This window comes from Passer domesticus, chromosome 12 (assembly GCF_036417665.1).
Source record: "Passer domesticus isolate bPasDom1 chromosome 12, bPasDom1.hap1, whole genome shotgun sequence".
Taxonomy (NCBI): Eukaryota; Metazoa; Chordata; class Aves; order Passeriformes; family Passeridae; genus Passer; species Passer domesticus.
Window position 1 is genome coordinate 9,164,522 of NC_087485.1, and position 15,548 is coordinate 9,180,069.

General features: G+C 42.8%; 1 protein-coding gene across 1 annotated transcript in view; it reads right to left on the reverse strand.

Annotated features, from left to right (window-relative positions):
* SLC6A2 (solute carrier family 6 member 2) overlaps positions 1 to 14,596 on the reverse strand; it is a 57,643-nt gene extending 43,047 nt beyond the window's left edge. Inside the window, exon 1 of the mRNA XM_064386657.1 lies at positions 14,204 to 14,596. Coding sequence (XP_064242727.1) covers positions 14,204 to 14,513 — 310 coding nt within the window. The 5' untranslated portion in view covers positions 14,514 to 14,596. The remainder of the gene's footprint in view (positions 1 to 14,203) is intronic.
* Between the last annotated feature and the right edge of the window lie 952 nt (positions 14,597 to 15,548).

A 15,548-nucleotide genomic window follows, 5' to 3' on the forward strand; every position in this document is an offset into this window, starting at 1 on the left:
TCCATGGCTAAAAATACCTTTGAATTAAGTTATCAGAAGGTATTTTCTGTGAGCTTGTGGATCAAGATAAGCAGGTTTTCCTAGATTCCAACACTAGATACATAACCTCATGTGATGAGTTTTCCTTGAACTGTAAAGTACTGAAAAGATATATTCTGTGATATGTGGAACATCATCATGTACACAAAAGGAAATACTACTTCATCAGCTTAGCTGTCTTTTAAATGTAGGGAGAGTTGGTGCCAGGGAGATTTTGGCAACTACAGTTCTACTTTGGTTCAGATATAGATTGTTAGTCATAGCTTTCTCATCTTCTCAGAGAACTTGAATGTTCATTTGTGTTGTGTTTTCTTTTCCTCAGTCAGCTGTAAACTAAAATGAATATCTTCAAAATTCGTGGATTAATCCAAATTTGATGCCAGAATGGCTTGTGAGATACTTTGATCTAACTTGCTGCATAGACCAGAGTTGCATACAGAAAAAGCTACAAAGCTGATTGGAAGATACTAGACAGATCCTTTGCTATTTGGTTGTTTTGTTTTGGAGGCATTCTTTTAGTATTGTTTTGCTTTGGGGATTTTTGTTTGTTTGTGTTTCAGTTTCAATTTAAGTGTTGGCCTTTTTATAATGGACAGATACTGAGTGAACTAAACTAATTAATTACAGTGCAATAGTGAAATCTGCTTTTCTATCTGAAATTGCCACCCTACAGGTACTTTTTGGTGTAGTGTGTTCATGCATTAGCAGGTTGAAGAGCTGTGCAGACACTTTTGGTACCTACATTAAGTTATGATACCTGCTTTTCTGAGCTGTTCTTTTAACAGCTCAGCATCAGGAATGCCACGTTTATATCCCTGAAATGTTTTTCCACCTTAATAAATAAGAGCCTGGTATGAGTCCTCTGAAGTTGAGCCCCTCATTTAGGCATTGGTTGCTCCTTGCTTTCTACTCTCTCTAACATTCTCAGCATTGCCCCTGTGTGAAATGTGCTTTGTGCTGTGCATGTAGCAGGGCAATTCCTGGTTCTCAGCAATCTGGGATGGAGGGTGTTGCTTTTAAAGACTGCTTTTCTTTTGCACGTTGTCAAAATAAAAACCAGCCAGCAGCCTCCAAGTTAAGCACCCTCTGGGGAGGATGCAGTACCCATTTTAGGCAGCATGAGATTCATAACTGTGCCAGGGTAAAACAAAATGCCCAAGACATCTTAAATCAGCTCCAGACAAGTGCCAAGCAGCTTTCAAGAGGATTAATGTACAAACCAATAGGAGGAAAATGCCTTGACATTCTGCAGAAGAAGAATCAAGCACAACAGTCTGTGATACTCTTAAAAACCTGCCTTACACCACTTAGTGATTAATCCAATTCTAAGTAGCAACTTCAATGTTTGGACTCAAAGACTAAAGCCAAACACTCTTTTTCCTTCCAGTCTTCATTAGAGATTTATTTTTATTAGTGTTATACTTTCTGTACTATCTTAATCTTTACAAAATCTTGCCTAACAGAATCCCCTAAATTGTTCCTCTCAGTAAAGGGTTATTTCCATTACAGAAGTGTGAGACAGTTAACACTCCTATCTATAAGAATTACACTGAATCTAACTTTTGCTCTCAGTCATTAGAAATGAAGCCTTCAGGATGAATGTTCTTTCTGACTCTACTAAAGGAAGCAGAGTAACTGTATTGTAAATTACATATAATGCAGGCTTAAACAGGGCTTTAAAGCAGAAGGCAAAAAGTAACATACCCTATAAAGCCATTCTCTGTGTTTTCTTAAAACGCGCTATATGCAGTTTTCTAATATTTCTTAGACATGTTTTCTAGATGATGAAGTATATATATCAGATGTATTTGAAATGAATAGTGTGTTTCTAATTGTATGTTATCTAACCATAAAGAATATTTTCTTGGAGGAAACAAATGCTGCACCATTTAAATTTATTTGCAAACTTTAATGGCTGTGTGTGGTGCTGTTGACAATGACATTGGCAAATTTACCATTACAGTCATGGCTACTATTTGCACAATTGCCTAGTAAAATTGAAAATGTTGTACTCTTATCAAAGATTATAGTTACTGTGGGATTGTGCTAATATTTTGGAAGGCCTGGGCAATGGTAATTTCCAAATGGGTGTGGCTTCTTTATTTTGTACCTTTCTGTTAGCACTGAACACAGGAATTTCATAAAAACTGCCACCAAGTTCTTCACAGAAAACTTTTCCTTTTGGGAAAAATCTGAATTTGGCACAGGGTAGTGCTGGTAATTTTCTGTGTGCCAGCCATTAGGTGGAGTCTCTGAGAATTTGGCCATTGTGAACACACAGTGGAACCTCTCAGTGTCATGCCTCCTGCAGCAGGAGGACTGTAAGAAATTCTCTTGACATCAATTTGCTTGAAGGGGTAAACTGAGTCTTATTTAGACTACTCAACTTCTTCTGTGGGAATTAATTAAGACAAAAGTTTTTCTTTAAGTTTGCAACTTGAGCCTTATGTTTGTTCTTAGTGGGCTGTTTTCCTAACAGGCTTCAAGCAATGTAATTTTCCCCTCAGTCCAAGCTGTCCAGTACATGCTTTGTCACTGCCATTCTGCACAGGGCCTCCTAGCTTGATGTGCCATGGAAGAATGTGAAAATTACCCCAGGGCCCATCATAGCTCCCTGCCGAGATGAAGCAGAGGCCTTTTAACAGTTTGAAGCAAAATCCTTCTTGTTTCATCACAGTGCAAACTTTTGCTCGGGCAGATTGCAGAGCAGTTTTTTTCACTGATTATTCAGACCTTATGATAAATCATTGTGGCTGAGTCTGGTGTTTTCAACTTGTCACACAGTTATTTTTTATTTTTGTATTTCTAAACAGCTTTAAACACTTAATACATCACAACTGTAAAACAGTATTTACTAAGAAACATATAGGTGATCTTGAAGATCTCAAAATCTCATAATTTACAGTCAAACACAGTGATTTTGTCATCAGCTTCTGTATGAGTCAGCGGAGGATTAACTGGCTGTTTGGGAAGACCCTGGTGGCTGGTTTCTGGCTCTTTCTGTTAGGGTAGAGTCAAGACAGTAACTTATGCCACAGAGTAACTTTATTTTTATAGCCACCAATTTCAAAAGTTCAAAAACCATTAAGTAGGCCCCAGAACACTTAAAAACCATTATCTTCTTCTACAATCCTTTTATTTGCCTGCTTGCTTTTAGTTTTGAATTTACTTTGTACTTTCCCAGCTTTTCTTTCAGCCTTGAAAGCTAGAAAGAGATTCTTGCCTAAATCGTTTGTCCCTATGAAACTGTGAGAGTAAAAGGCACTTCTTAAAATAGAACTTTTTTTATTGCTTGAGCCCAGCATAGGAGAATGCTGAGGTCATAGTCTAACTCTCACAGAGTAAATCTATTTTGTGTAATGATCACCATCATCTATGTAATCCTGACAGTTTGCTTTTTAGGTAAAGCACCGAGCTATTGTACTGAGTGAAGATCAGTTACTACTCAGTGGAAGTCTTGTGTATCAGTTTGGTCTGAAGAGTTTTTTATTACTTTACTGTGTTTTTCTTCTCATGTAATTCTTAGTCTGGAAATTCTGTCTACTTAGGAGCCCTTAAGAGAGAGACGTCTGTTATTTGGGTTTAAATCCTGGCTCTGGTGACGTCAATGGAAAAAAATCACCCATTGACTTCAGCCGGGTCAGGATTCCTCCCATGTGGTTTACGAATCTATTGATTTTAACTAGGGCTGTACAGCCATACATACATGAGAAACAAACTGTAGAAAAGAAGCAAGTTGATCAAACTCTTCCCCAAAACAAAGTCCTGGACTGTTGTTCTTACCAACACCTGCCTCATAATCTCATTTACATGTCTGAATTTCTCTTCTGAAAGGAGACAAAGCAGTGCACAGCACAACCTATTCCTTAGTTTTGGGATAAATTGTAGATCTAAGCTGCCTTGTACAGCTCTAATCCACCCTCAGTTAGAGGGCAGGAGCTTGGGAGCTTTCTTCAAGCATCAGTCTTACTGCACATCAGTAGGCAGATACAGCCCTGCATGCTGATGAAGAGTCAAGCCACTTCTGAGAGTGCCTTCTGAGCTGTAACTCGATGTTTTGGTAACACTTGGCCTTGAACTCTCTAATATCATAGTAAGTACAATATACTTAATTGTGAAATTACTGTGTTGTGAAATAAGGATTCCACTGCCAAGAAGGAAAGATGCTGAGACCTCCTGAAATGTGGGTTACATTAACATTGAAGAAGAAAAAAGAAACCTTTCAGTTTTAGAATGTATCTGTGAAAGTCTGTGTGGAGCTTATTTTTTTTCCCAAAGGCGAATCTTTTGAGGGTATTTGGAGCACCTTCTAAATATAGGATTTGAGAAATTGTTTCCTCCTGTACCAATCCTTGGGGAAAAGAGACTGTAATTGTTTTATTGTTGCACTCTCTTAAAAAAAGGTGTGTTCAGGGCTAACCTCTTGTTATCAATGGATAGTGTCCTTGCTGTTATTGTGGCCCTGCTGACAAACGAGGTCAGTGAATTAGGCACCACTAAAAGTTGCCATTCCTATAATATCCTAATAAATAAAATAAAGTGGGAAATCCAAGAATGGTCCACTGATTGTTATTACTGGTCATCTCTGTATTTAGAAGTAATGAGCCACCATGAAATTATTTTTTCCTGTAAATGTTGTGACATTAATGATCAGGTTGGGATTTCCCAGGACCTGTGAGGATCTACTGCTCCACCTTGTGGTCTGAAAAACGCTTCCTCTTACTCTACAGAGTGCTGTGCCAGGAAAAGTCCAGCCTCTTCCTCTTTTTTATTTAACTGGAATTTGACTGGAATCAGTATCATACTTTCCCTCGAGACATGGATCTTAAGGGCAAGTAACGTGCTGTCACCTTTGGCATGCTTCAGGATAGACATTGCATGAGATCTTTCATTACAGAAGAGAAAAATAGAAATCAAAATATCAGTGAAGAGAAACGTGCTGTACACACATACCCACGTAGGTCAGGAGGTGCATAATAAATTAAAAATAACTGGCTAAACCCAAGATGCACAATACTCAGATGTTTTTTTCAGTACATACACTGGGCCCAAGGAAACAGTGGTTTGGATGGTCAGTGAGTTGCAGAGGGTTCATTCTTCAGTGCTGCTGTTGGGCCAGAAAATCAGCTCATTCCCACAGTCCTGCAGGCTCCAGTAAAGATGGATGCTGTGCAATGGCCCAGCCACAATCCTTCCCCTACATCAATGCCACAAAAGCTGTTTCTCAGACTAGCAAGAGTGCTGTAGCAAGACAGGACACCCAGGGCTTGGAAATCATGCAATAACTTTCTCCAGCTCTGAAATAAAGACTGCAAAGGAGTAATATTCTTTGCTGTTGAAATCACAATTCCTGTGTAGTTCAGTGGGGCAGGATCAAACCAGTACTGCTCTTCTGATGCTGGGTTTGTTCTAGGGAAGCAGTGTATAACAAAGCAATTCTAAGAAAGACTTTATGTCTGTGTGGTCTAACACCACCAGTCTGGGAGGGTTGGATCCTATTTTGGACACCTAGCATGTACTCTTAGACAATTATAACAGCCAAACTGTAGCAATCAGTTAATACCTAAAAACACAGCTTCTGCAATCACTTGTGCTTTTGGAAGTGAGTGGTTGTGTTCATAAAGCCTTCAGGAGTAGGAGCACTGGAGAAATTACCATCTTCTATAAAAAGACTTATTGTATAATAAGGGCAGCTTGTCTTGCTACATACCAGCAGTCAGAATGTTCGTCATAAAAAAACATTTATGGACTGGCAACAGACAGCTTGCCCAATCCTGCCTGAATTTTGCTTGGTAATGTGTTATCACAGAATTCTGCTCACTGGAAAGTTGGCAGTGTGCTTTAGATGAATATGAGTGTAGAGAAGGATGTGGCTTACACAGCCAGACCTCCCTGCTGACAGTTTCTGCTTCTGAATGGTAAACCCTGGTTCCCAAAGTGCTGCTCTGTGCTGTCACCTTTGTCATGCTTCAGGAAAGATTGCAAAACTTGTTTGAATAGAGAATAGGGGAAAGGAGGAATGAAAATAAAACAAAGGATAGTTTTCATAAGTAGTTTAGAGGTTCTTTCCTATGGTTTTGTTGAAGAATATGTCACAAGGCAAGGAAATCAACTGTTTTCCTTCCATGCCTCTCACCTCCTTTTCCCTTCTTTATGGATTAATGGTTTCAAAAGCTCTGTGGCTAAAATTAAGTATATTGAATCTATACAGAAATTAAGATGCTGAATTATACCACAGTTACCCAGAATTTCCATGAGAACAGGAATTACTCAGCAGTACTGGGGATCTAGACACTTGGTGCTGATTTCCTGAAGGACTCCGATATCTGTCTGTAGGAAATCAAGTTTTGAATGTCAATAAAGACTTGCATTTGAAACTATTCTGACCTGGCACCAGTATGTAAGATCTGCACAATTAGGTTGAAATCTTTCCATCAAAGGTTCAAGACGAAGGTAGGAGAAGGAAACAAGGTGATTAAGGAGCTGTAGTTGGAAGAGGAAATCCCAGGCTGTCAGGACATGGCTGCTAACATGAATTCTTTGTTTCCAAAGGCCTTGAGGAAGGAAAACTCAGGGTTTATAAGCAGTGTGATATTCCTGGATTCCTTACATACTCTTCACTGAAAATGGATTGGGACAGTGGATTTATCCTTAATATAATTTATTTCAACTTTAATAATTATGATGATAATGATAATAATAGGAACAACAATAATAATGCTTTATTTCTTGTTGCCAAATTTCCCGTCAAGAAGTTGAGAGTCAGATGCAAGATTCCAGGAGGGTTGGAAAATCCTTTAGGTCCCTTCCAACCCAAATAATTCTATGATTCTACATGTACAAAGAAAATGGAAAATACTAAGAGCAAAGTAGTAGTGAAATATCCAGAACTGTTTTACAAAGATGCATCATTTAAATTTGTGTCTTGATTTCTAAATTTTAATACTTTAGTATAACTGTATCTCCAAGTGTAGAATTATTTGGTTGTGGTTTACTATTGTGTAATAATATTAAGAGCAGTTAGGCAAAACAATGTCTAAAAACTACATGTAATAACTGCAATGTATGTAAATGCCATGGAGTTTACAGTGCACACTGATATCTGAGGACCACACTACAGTTCTTAAATATTTAATCAATTGGTTAAACTGGGACAAAGTCTTTACAACTGGGAGTTGCTAATGTGCTTACCATCAGACATAGCAAAAATGAAGACATGGGTTATTTGATGTTGCTTCTCAGAAGTTCTCAAAATTCTTTAAGCCATTCATTTCTGTTTTAATACACGGCAAGAGGTTCAGTAATTTATGGACTGATTTTAATCCATCATTCCCCTTACAGCATATCTAAACTCTCACTAAAGATGTATGTTCCTCCTGATCTTATGTCTAAGTAGTTGTATTAACATTCTGTTTCATATTGGTTTAAGCATGGGGAAGAAGTATCTGCCTGGAAAGAATATCTTTATATGCTGGAGCTGCATTCACATATTCACTGAACTGACAGACAGGTTTGTGGTATTTTGCCTAAAATGAAAATGAAATTCTGCCCCCAAACCATGTAGACCATGTCTCAGTTTCTGTAGAGATATTTTGGTTTCTTCAGTAAAGAAGGGTTGTTGGCTGCTACACTCCTAAGCTGGCCTTTCTCTTTTCCATTACTGCCAGAGGTTAGGATGATGTGAGTGAGAAAGCAGGCACACTCAGCAGCTCAGGTACCTGCTATTTCAGTTTGAATGAATATCCAAACCCAGATCTTTATGTCAAATTGTAAGAAAGTCCTGTATTTGTTTCAGTAGGAGTTAATATGAGCTTTGCAGGCTCCCTTGCAGAATTTCCTTGTGCAGAAATGGTTTACTAGGGATATTTCGATACTTCATTCCTTGGCAGAATTGAGAAGGGTGTACAGGAAAGAAGAGGGCTTGGGGGGGGAGGCAGGGCATGGGAAGATCTTAAGCAGAGATTTTAAATTTTAAAAAACAGAACTAAGCTTAGTTCTTGAAGACTTTTCTGCCTCTTAGTTTAGAATAAATTTCTTCAAGTGGTAATCAAAATGTGCATCCACTGTAGCTGGAAAGATGTATCTTTGCATTTGTCAGCTGGTCCACACCAGCTCTTTTATTGCCAGTAAAGCTGGAAAATCAGTTTTGGTAATTGGTTGGAGCACCCTTTAGGTCAGCTCTCAATACTTGCCGTGCATCAGCTACAGGATGGTCCTCTTAATCTGTAACGTCAAGCTAAACATCATGGATCTCATCTAGAATCTTTCTATGCTAGTGTATCTCTAGACCTTTGTAAGTTTGTCAAGCTAGGAGTTTCTAGAATTGTTCAGGAACAAATAACATCTCTGCACAGGTAGGCATTTAGATGAGTCTCTGTAGTGTGAAAATTATACTCTATTTCATGGTATCATACCTCAGAGTCAGAAACAAGTAGTTTACAATTGATTAAAGATTTGGATGAGAGATTCAGTCCTTCTCTCTCAGCGATTCTTAATACTTCATGTGTAGTAGATGTATAAGCTACACATAACCCTGCAGAAATTCCTTGTAACCCTGCAGATATTCCTGTTCTGAAGATTTATATAGTGGAGCCAACAAGATATGCAGAGCAGAGCAGGGAGTTTCAGAGAAGCAGCTGGCAACTGGCATGTGAGCTCCAGTGCTGAAGAGCCTGGGTGAATCCATGCCCTGCATGCACCAGGTTTAGTGGGTGAACAAGGAAGGGAAAGAAAATAGATGGAGTGGGAAAGGGAAGAGAGCATCTGTGAGCTGGACACTGACTCTGGATCTGGGAAAGGAGGTACTGCCACCCCACACAACTGAGCATTGTCCCTAATGTCACACTATGGCTGAGAACCCAGAGCTCATGGCCGTAGTGAAGAGATCAGCATAACAGTTTAACCTGTCTGGGGTCAGTGGTTTGATGTGCTAATGGGAGTTGAAAAACCCTTTTTAGGAAACCAAAATCACTGGATTTGCATCTGAGCTTTGATTGACTGATGAGTCAAACTCTTGGCGTAGGCTTTGCAGTGAGATTACTTCAAAGTTGATTTATTATTATCATCATCAATGCTATTTTGAAGTATAAACTCTGATATTGTAAGGCAAAGGTCATCCACCTTTGAACTGTAAAGTGCCAGATTATATTCTTTCCCAAAATAGTGATTAAATTTGGTGGCAGACGCTTTGCAAAACTGAGGAGGCAGAGTGTAGTAGAAAGACAAAGTGGTGCTGTCAGCAGCAGAGTTTGCTCTCAGTGGAGTGTGTGGTGGCCAGGCTCCCAGCTCTGTGGGAGGTGACAGCTCCACCGTGACAGCTCGGGGCTCCTGACTTTGCTCTGGGCCTGCTCAGGGACACTTGGATGTGGTTTCTGCTGCCTTTGGTACCTGTGCTGTGCATTGCTCAGTCCTGCATTACAGCTTATGGAACTCTGACTAGGACAGGGAGTGTTAGGATAAATTGTAAGATACTTCTGAAGTGTATTGATTGCTGGAAAACTGTTTGTTGAAGCAAACAATTTCTTCTGGAAACACTGTGGTCTAAAAACACTTTAAAATAATGCTGCAGGGGAGATTAAAGTGTGCATGATGATGGCTAGAGTAATGTTAAAATATTTATCTGCGGCTATTCTTAAATTCATTAAAAACTTAATCTGATCCTTATGATACAGTAAGTCTCCAGTGACTAATCCGACAATTACATGCTTCCTAATGAGTAGTCTGAACATGACTGACCTTGCAAATACTTTGGCTCACAAAAGAAGTACTTTATGTTGGTAAATTCCTTTTCTCCAAATTTCAGTGGGAAATATTAATTCTGCCTATGACTATGCGGGAACAGGAAACAAAAATGAACGTTAATACTGAAAGTGTCTTGCACAAAAACTACAATAGCTTGTTAACTAAGACTGAGCATCATCCTCCCCCACTGTGAGCACATCAGTTAATCATAGTAGGCATTACTCAACTTCATTTGGCATCAGTAAAATTTCAGATGTAATCCAAATATCAGGGTAAATCTTTCCTTAATTTGATGAGAGTATAATTTTAATAGTAGTCTTCTTCTTTAATTTACCATAGCCTCTTGTAGACCTGAGGAGCAATTAAAATGGTTTTGTTATAAATAATTCTTTGGACTACACGATGTTGATCACTTACAGAGAGATTAAACAGCTAGGGAATCTTTTCCTTAAAAATATTTTTTTATAGAAGTGCTCTTGCCAGAAAGGTTATAACGAGGATATAGCTCTTGTAAGATTAACCAGTAGAAATGGCCATAGTTCATTTCTCCAGTGACAAGTCCTGCTCCTTTGCAGCTCTGACAAATTCACTGCACAAAAAGTATTCCATCTGCTGCAAACAGTGCTTTTCCTCTGTGCTGCAAGCAGCAGTCAAACACATGTAAGTTGTGATCTTTTTTGATCAGCTGGACTGACAAGGTGATGTTTGAGAATTCCCCCTTTTGGAGTGTTGCCATATCTACTTAGTGGGAGCTTGCAGATTTTCCCCATCTGTTCAGAGTCTACCCTATCACCTGATAAATTCTTTAGAGCACACAGTGGACATATCCTGCTTCCAAGAAGTCAGTGAGGGCAAGAACTCCCCCAGTCTGGTTATACTAAACTGTCCTGTAAGCTTTCTGTGGTACATTTCATTACAATACAGCCACTGGATCTGTCTCTGCCCTTGTAAGGCAGGCAAATCCTATGAAAGTAGGTAACTTATATTGAAAAATAAATGCTCTAGATTTTTAGATCTTACTAAAGACCGGGGATTTTTTTAATAGCAGAAGAATGATTCCAAAAATTACAGTTGTTTACAGAAGGGTTACATTCTGCCATCTATCTTTGTGCAGAAGTCCCATTGGGGTCTCTCAGCAGGCCACTCCCAAAACACAGATGTTTCTGGCTATTCATTCAGTGTTTTAGTTCTGCTGGATGCTTCTTACTCTCTAGTTTTTTGTTACTGGGAGCTTGTTAAAATACAAATGTTTCTTTTTGTTACCACCACCAGTGCACCTAACAAAAAAAGTTTGTATAGCTGCCACTTGGTGGTGTAAGTAAAACTCACTAAACTATCAGAGTTTTGTATAAGTGGAACTTCCAGATCTAACCCAAAAGCCTCCATGTCTGTTTTTTTTTTTTTCTAGAAAATTTCCCTGGAGTTTATCAAAGAAAGAAACTGCAGGACTTGGCTAGTAAAAAGAAGGGGTTGTATATACATCCATGTCCTCGTAAAATTCAGCTTTGAATGGGGGAATACAGTGTGTGTTTATATTTTCCTTCTCAATTCTTGCAAGTTTCCATGCTTTCTTGAGAGCCACCTACTTTTACAAACATGTAAAGGCCCTTAGTTTGTCTGCAAGCATCTTGAATTAATCTTAGTTAGCTTTAGGACATAGTCCATATGTCAACCAGCTAACTTTTTTTTTTTTTAATGTAAGGAAAGATGCCATTTTCTACCACTTCCATGTCCTTGATGTTTTTGTTCAAATTCTAAGAAGATTTGTAGAACCTTTGTGGTGTACCTTCTGGTAGGATAGCAGAATTTCTTTTTGTTAGGTGGCACAAGCTATGCTGAGCCAGGACTTAGGGCATTGGAAGCTGCTTGTGCTTCTGTTCACTGATTATTTTGTATCAATTGTCTGATAATGTGTTCATAACCCACACCTTTGACCATCCAAAGCCAGCTCTAGTTAAGCTCTACTCACTGGGTAATTGGTAAGGCTTTCAGACTAAAAGAAAAACTGCAGGAGGAAGAGGAAAGAAAACCTTTTACCTTCCACTGCTTTACTTTATGCATACCATCCAATTCAAGTTTAATCTGTTCTGTTGGCTTCTTCTTTACCTAGTAGTTCCTTATAAATATCAAAAGGTAAACTGTAATCCTGGTGTGAGCATCCTGTAATTTTTTTATAGGTTAAGTCTAGTCAAGTATAAAAAACAGCTTCTGATTTCATCCCTTTAATTTCCTCAGCAGTCCAGAAAAACTACTAAAATAGCGAAATTAAGTTTTCCCCATGTCTGTATCCACATATATAAAACTTTTGCATGGAGATGCACAGCAATTATATGAAACCCATTGCGCTATCCTTTAGAGGCAGCAAAAGTTAAATTAGTGCTGGAAAGGTTCTCTCATGAAAAAGCAGTGGAGGGAGGGGGGGGATATTTAAGAATATCCATGAAATATGACTCGAAAGATCTCAACAAACTCCAACAATATCCCACAGTTCTGCCTGTTGCCTTATGTTTTTTGGTCCTGTAGGAAAATTTATTCATAAAGCAAACAATCTCCCAAACACAGTTTGAAAGAAAGAAGGGACTGAGTTTGGCTTGAAACTCAGTAAAGTACTTCTAGAGCCTGAAACTCTTACACGGGTTTCTACTGACTAAAACTGATATGAATGTCCAACATAAGAGGTAATGTATGGAAAAAATTTAAGACACCAGAGTGTTTGGTCTCTGTATCAGTAAACAGTTCTTGGCCCTTCTGTAGACTTTGGTAGCAAAGGGCCTCTCTACCTTTGATGATATGGAAGAATTACTGCAAACTTTTCACTGAAATGTGCCTCTTGTTGCTGTTGGCTTTTTCTTTGCTGCCATTTGGAAGCATTTGAATCAAAAGATGCTAATGAAGACCCAGTTTTTTCTAGCTGAACTGACATGAGATAATACATGGTGGCTAAACAAAACGCAAGAGTTGCAGACTGTTACCTTCTGTGCCTGAGCTGGCAGTGAATTATGAAGGAAGCAGGTTAGGAAATTAAGTGACCCAAATTACAACAGAAAAGAGTTCAGGCACTCTGGGTGTCACCTTGTGCAATGTAAGACAGGAGAATAATGTCTTTTCCTGAAAATTGCCAGATGATGTGGCGATGTGGCAGTGGTGCATCTGTCCTGAGTGGTGTGAATGATGCTGCCCCACCTGCACCTGACCCAGCAGGAGCCTGCTGGGCTCCTGGTGCATTGTGCTGCTCTAGTGTGAGTGGCTAGGACTATTTTTGGATATAACGAAATAAGGATGGAGGTTATTTGTCAGCACTAACTACTTTCTTCAGTCTGTCTGGGTGGTGAGCAGAGAGATTTTCTGACTCCTCTCAGAAGTTTTGGAGCTACCAAGCTCAACCGAGTGTTTCATTAGCACCAACATCCTATTAAGTTCCAAGGACAGGTATAATTCCATGTTATTTGATAGGCATTTTCCCATTCATCCTGCATTCCTGTTTTCACAGGAAGCAATTATTTTATGCTACAAGTGTGACCTATTAGCCTTTATCACCAGGCAACCACACTATCACTATATACATACATAAATATCTTTCAGAATGTGCTTTCTCTCTGTCGGTTCTATCTGTGTGGCTCACCGTTCACACACAGTTCTCCATCTGCCAGGCAGGGTCTGTTCTTTCTGTGTGTGATTTGAGAGCACCCCAGGCACCTGCCCGGCTTGCAGATGGTGTTACTCCATCACAGTCTGGAGTCATCGCTGACAACACACAGTGTACTTCAGGGAGATGAAAGAGGATGATGGAGTTAAGGTCTCACTGAAGACATGCCAGACAATCTGAGCCAGCTATAGTTACTGTGTGTAATTTTTTGTTTCTCTCATTGCCAAACTGTGCAGGAGGTGAGGTTTTGTTTGTAACAAGTCTCCTACCTACTTTGGAGGAGGGGAGAACCCCCACACTGCAGAACCAAGGGCAGAAATCACAATCCTACATTAAAACTGCCCCCACAAAACCTTTCAGTGGTCTGGCGCTACCTCTTCTAGATGCTGTTTTTCTGCTCGAGCATTTTTGGTTTGGCCTTTCTTCCCCCCCTCCTCTTGGTGCTATTTTTTGCGAACGAAAAAAAAGCGTTAAGCAGCCTGGAGTGGCAGCAGAAGGCAAATACGCCTGTACTGAAAAACTAAGTTAAACTTCGAGGAGTGTGCGAGCAGTCGCTCCGGGGAAGGGGCTGAGCGGTGCCCGGGGCCCGCGGCGGGTCCCCGCTGCCCGGGAGGAGCGGGGAGCGCTGGGGCCGCTCCTGCCTTGGCCACCGGGCGAGCCGCGGCTCCCGGCTTTCCCCACAAACTCCGCCAACACCAGCGGGATGCCGCTCTGGCGGCCGTGCGGCTCGGGGCGTATGGGGCCGGGGAAAAAAGACCTCGCAAGCGGTTCTCTTACCCCCTCCATTTTTGTAGCAGAGGTATGGGAATCGCCAGACGTTGGCCAGGTCCACGGCGAAGCCGATGACGGAGAGGAGGAAGTCGATCTTCTTGCCCCAGGTCTCCCTGTCCTGGGTGCCGTAGCGCGGCGCGGGGGCGGCGGGCAGGAGGCTGCTGCTGGTGTACTGCACCCCGTTGTGCTCCTTCACCAGGATCAGCTCCACGTCCTTCTTCGGCGGCGGCGGCGGCCCCGCGCGGTCCGGCAAGGGGGCCACCACCGACACTTTGCGCTCGGGCTGGACCTGTTTGTTCATCCTCGCCTTAAACATCCAGAGAGAGCGAGCTGAGGAGGGGGCGCGGGCGCGCAGATAACGGAAGTGCGCTTCCCGCTGGAGGCGACTCCGCGCTCAGCCCGGCGGTGTCAGCGCGGCGGGAGCGAGGCACGGCCGTAATAAGAGCCATGCAAATGAGGCGGGAGAGGGGGGACCGGGGCGCCCCCGGGGAGCGGGGCTGCCCGCGCCTTCTTCCGCGGGGAGCGGCCGCACCTGGGGCCGCCGCCCGGCTCCGACCCGCGCCCCGCACCGCCCGGAGCCCGCACCGCCTGGAGCCCGCACCGACAAGTGCCCGGCACTGCCCGGAGCTCCGCACTGCCCGGAGCACGCACCGCCCGGAGCCCGCACCGACAAGTGCCCGGCACTGCCCGGAGCTCCGCACTGCCCGGAGCACGCACCGCCCGGAGCTCCTCACTGCCCAGAGCCCCGCACTGCCCGGAGCCCCGCACTGCCCAGAGCCCGCACCGCCCGGAGCCCCGCACCGCCCGGAGCCCGCACCGACAAGTGCCCGGCACTGCCCTGAGCTCCACACTGCCCGGAGCCCGCACTGCTTAAAGCCCGCACCGACAAGAGCCCCGCACTGCCCAGAGCCCCGCAGTGCCCGGAGCTCCGCACTGCCCGGAGCTCCTCACTGCCCAGAGCCCCGCACTGCCCGGAGCCCCTCACTGCCCGGAGCCCGCACCGACAAGTGCCCGGCACTGCCCGGAGCCCCGCACTGGGCTCAGAGCCCGCAATGCCCGGAGCCCCGCAATGCCCGGAGCCCCTCAGTGCCCGGACCCCGCACTGCCCGGAGCCCGCACTGCCCAGAGTTCCGCACTGCCCAGAGTTCCGCACTGCCCAAAGCCCCGCACTGCCCGGAGCCCGCACTGCCCTGACCCCGCACTGCCCAGACCCCGCACTGCCCAGAGCCCCGCACTGCCCAGACTCCGCACTGCCCAGAGCCCCGCACTGCCCGGAGCCCGCACTGCCCGGACCCCCGCACTGCCCATATCCCGCACCCCCCCGGTTCCCCGCCGAGTTGCTCAGGTCGGC